Genomic DNA, 2,823 nt, shown 5'->3' with positions numbered 1-2,823 from the left:
TGAAAAGTATTAAGATAGTGATAGATGTTATAGACTCTTTGTGAAGTGCCCTCCTCTCAGTAATGCTGTGTGGCCAGCTAATAATACGTGCAATCCAAAAAAAATTCTCAGAAACAGGAACCACACACCGAATATCTCGGGCCACACAAAAAAAAACTGCAAAAAACCTTAACATCCATACACTCACTAAGAGCCAACATGGGCCCCCTACCCCACGATGGTATACACTTCATCTATCCCTTAACGATGGATCAATCCCACCACAGGACAGGCCAGTCCTATTCAAATAATAGAAAATAGCTGAAGTAAAGCCCCTACTAAAGGACGCTTAGATGATCTACAGGAGTAACCAAGATACATAACCAACATTCTCACACCTAAGTTCCACACACCGAAACAAGTTAAAACCTTCCCAAAGTACTTAAAAAACTACTAACCAATAAAACTACCTGTTCCCCTCCCATTAAAACAAAAAAATGCAATCACACAAAACAAACTAAACAAACCCACATTTATTCATTTAAATTCGGGGTACATTCCTATTCATGTCATTCTTCATTCTGCATTGTCTTCACACCATTCAAAGGCAATGTACACAAGATTAGATTTTTCCACCTTTTGTATGTGTATAAAACCTGCTTCCACCTCCAACTTCCTAGTGTACCAACGTTCTATAAATGCAGAACATACCGGCTGTCAAACACTGTGTGCACTGCTACTACAGAGTTCATTTGCCTTGTTCAGTAATGCAGTGTTCACACTACATGATTTTATCCCTCATTTCCACTCGCTGACAGTTTATGGAGGTCGCTGACAGACGGAAGGCGATGACTCCTGTGAGGACAATCGCTATGTGTGAACTGTGCAAAGATGCGATCAGAGGGCTTGCCGAGAGCTCGGCGAAGCCCAAAAAATATCTGAGGCTAATAATCTGGCTGTGTCAGGGAACTGTGAAACGAACTCCTGCCAATGATAGCAGACATGTGCAGCACCAGAAGGGGCGCAGTACACCGGGTAGTTTCAGCCGGAAACATCTCACGCACATAATAGACTGAATTAACAGGGTTATGAGTCAGGGATAGGACCGTCTGATGTCGACTGCTCTTAGTTATTCATTTGATTAATGGTGTAACAATGTGTGTATTGATCACTGACAGTGGCTGATCAGGCTAATTATCAGCTAACAGTCTGTAACGGCAGTAATGCTGTAAATGGTTGCCCTTTGTGTCCCGATTACATTACAAGACAGGAAGTTGTACAGTGTGAACAGTACAGACATCCAATGGCTTTAAAATCATGTAATATTTGGACTGGAAGGGATACTTAATTTATTGAAGACACCTCTCACAATAAATGATTTTCAAGGTTGGTCTCTGTTTCTGTTCAGGGCGAGAAGCAGAAAAGCTGGCCTACGTCACAAAGTACCTGAAGGCAGTGGGCATGTTCAGAGACTACAATGATGTCTCTCAGGATCCAGATTTCACTCAGGTCAGTCTGCACATCATTTTGAAGTTTTAACAGTTTTTGTTCTCGATTGTAAAAGAAACACGAGTGCAACTAGCTGACACACATCCTGATTAAAACAGTAAAAATAACACACAAGGTAGAATATTTTCAAATTGGAACATTGTACCAAACACAAAAACATGTAAGAAGAAGAACAAAAAATAAAAGTTATTTAAAGAAGAGACTAGCAGTATAGTTTCCACTATAAGTGTATAACCAAAAAGTATGAATTACCACATTGTGCAGCTACAGGCAGAGCACAGTGAGGCACAGAAATGTCAAATGAACCACAGCTCTCTCTCTAAGGTTGTAGAGCTGGATCTGAATACAGTGGTTCCATGCTGCAGTGGTCCCAAAAGACCCCAGGACAGAATCCCTGTGTCCGACATGAAAGAAGACTTTGAAACCTGCCTGGGAGCAAAGGTAGGTATCAGCATGTTAACCATAACGCAGAATCAAGGATTCAGAGCTTTATTTGTCACAGACACAAACAATGTGTGTAGTCAAACACAATGTAGCAGGCTGTGCCAGAAGACTACTGGGATAGTCTACGATAAACATTGAAGATAGAATATCATGACAGGAAATGTTAGACTGTGGTGCCATACGTCAAAAGGGCTGGGGATTGAATTTCAGTATGAGTACTGACTGATGTGTCTGTAGCATAAAATAAAAGTGAGCATCAAATGTCTGTTGCTTACTTATTTGACTTTTCTTGTTCTTTTGTTAAACAAAAACAAGTGCTTTGTACATGTTTATGTGCTGAAAAAACTAGTATTGTTTAAGCTTAAAGGTATATATTTATGAAATTCAGTTGCCACTAGAGCACCAGCATCTCAGACCAAAACAAAAATAAAACTCACCAAGACAGTCTGTTAGTCTTTCCAACAATCATTCACTCTGGTTTGGTTGAAATAAACCCTTAATTCACTGAGTTGTGTGAAAATGTTTGTAAAAAAAAGGGCTTGAATGGCTGCAATGTAACATGTTAATACTTGGGGACATATGTCTGCCTGTTAAAGTCACAGACTGTGTGTCTGACAACATTAAGGAAAGGATGCTTACAGAAATAGACCATTTGTTTAACCAGAATCAACTGTAATATCACGATCACTCTCCACCACGCTCCATAGACAAAAACTGTAAATTTACCATGTGTCTCATCGTAACTTCATTCAAAGTGGACAAAAACTAAAAACTCCTCAAAACAATCTTTCTTTCCACTGTTCAAACAATCACCAACTCTGCTTTGGTCCAAATAAATCCTTAATTCACCGCCGTAGAAGATAAAAACTGCAGTTTCAGTCGCTCTACTCA

At 39.7% G+C, this 2,823-nt stretch overlaps 1 protein-coding gene across 1 annotated transcript in view; it reads left to right on the top strand.

Annotated features, from left to right (window-relative positions):
- Positions 1 to 2,823, top strand: part of aco1 (aconitase 1, soluble) — an 18,338-nt gene that overhangs the window by 5,638 nt on the left and 9,877 nt on the right. Inside the window, exons 9-10 of the mRNA XM_035675543.1 lie at positions 1,388 to 1,488; positions 1,813 to 1,929. Of these exons, the coding sequence (XP_035531436.1) occupies positions 1,388 to 1,488; positions 1,813 to 1,929 (218 nt within the window). The remainder of the gene's footprint in view (positions 1 to 1,387; positions 1,489 to 1,812; positions 1,930 to 2,823) is intronic.

The sequence above is a fragment of the Morone saxatilis genome, unplaced genomic scaffold (genome assembly GCF_004916995.1).
Source record: "Morone saxatilis isolate NCDOM2014 unplaced genomic scaffold, NCSU_SB_2.0 Contig4, whole genome shotgun sequence".
Classification (NCBI taxonomy): Eukaryota; Metazoa; Chordata; class Actinopteri; family Moronidae; genus Morone; species Morone saxatilis.
The sequence above is the reverse complement of the archived record's forward strand: the minus strand, read 5'-3'. Positions and strand labels throughout refer to the sequence as shown.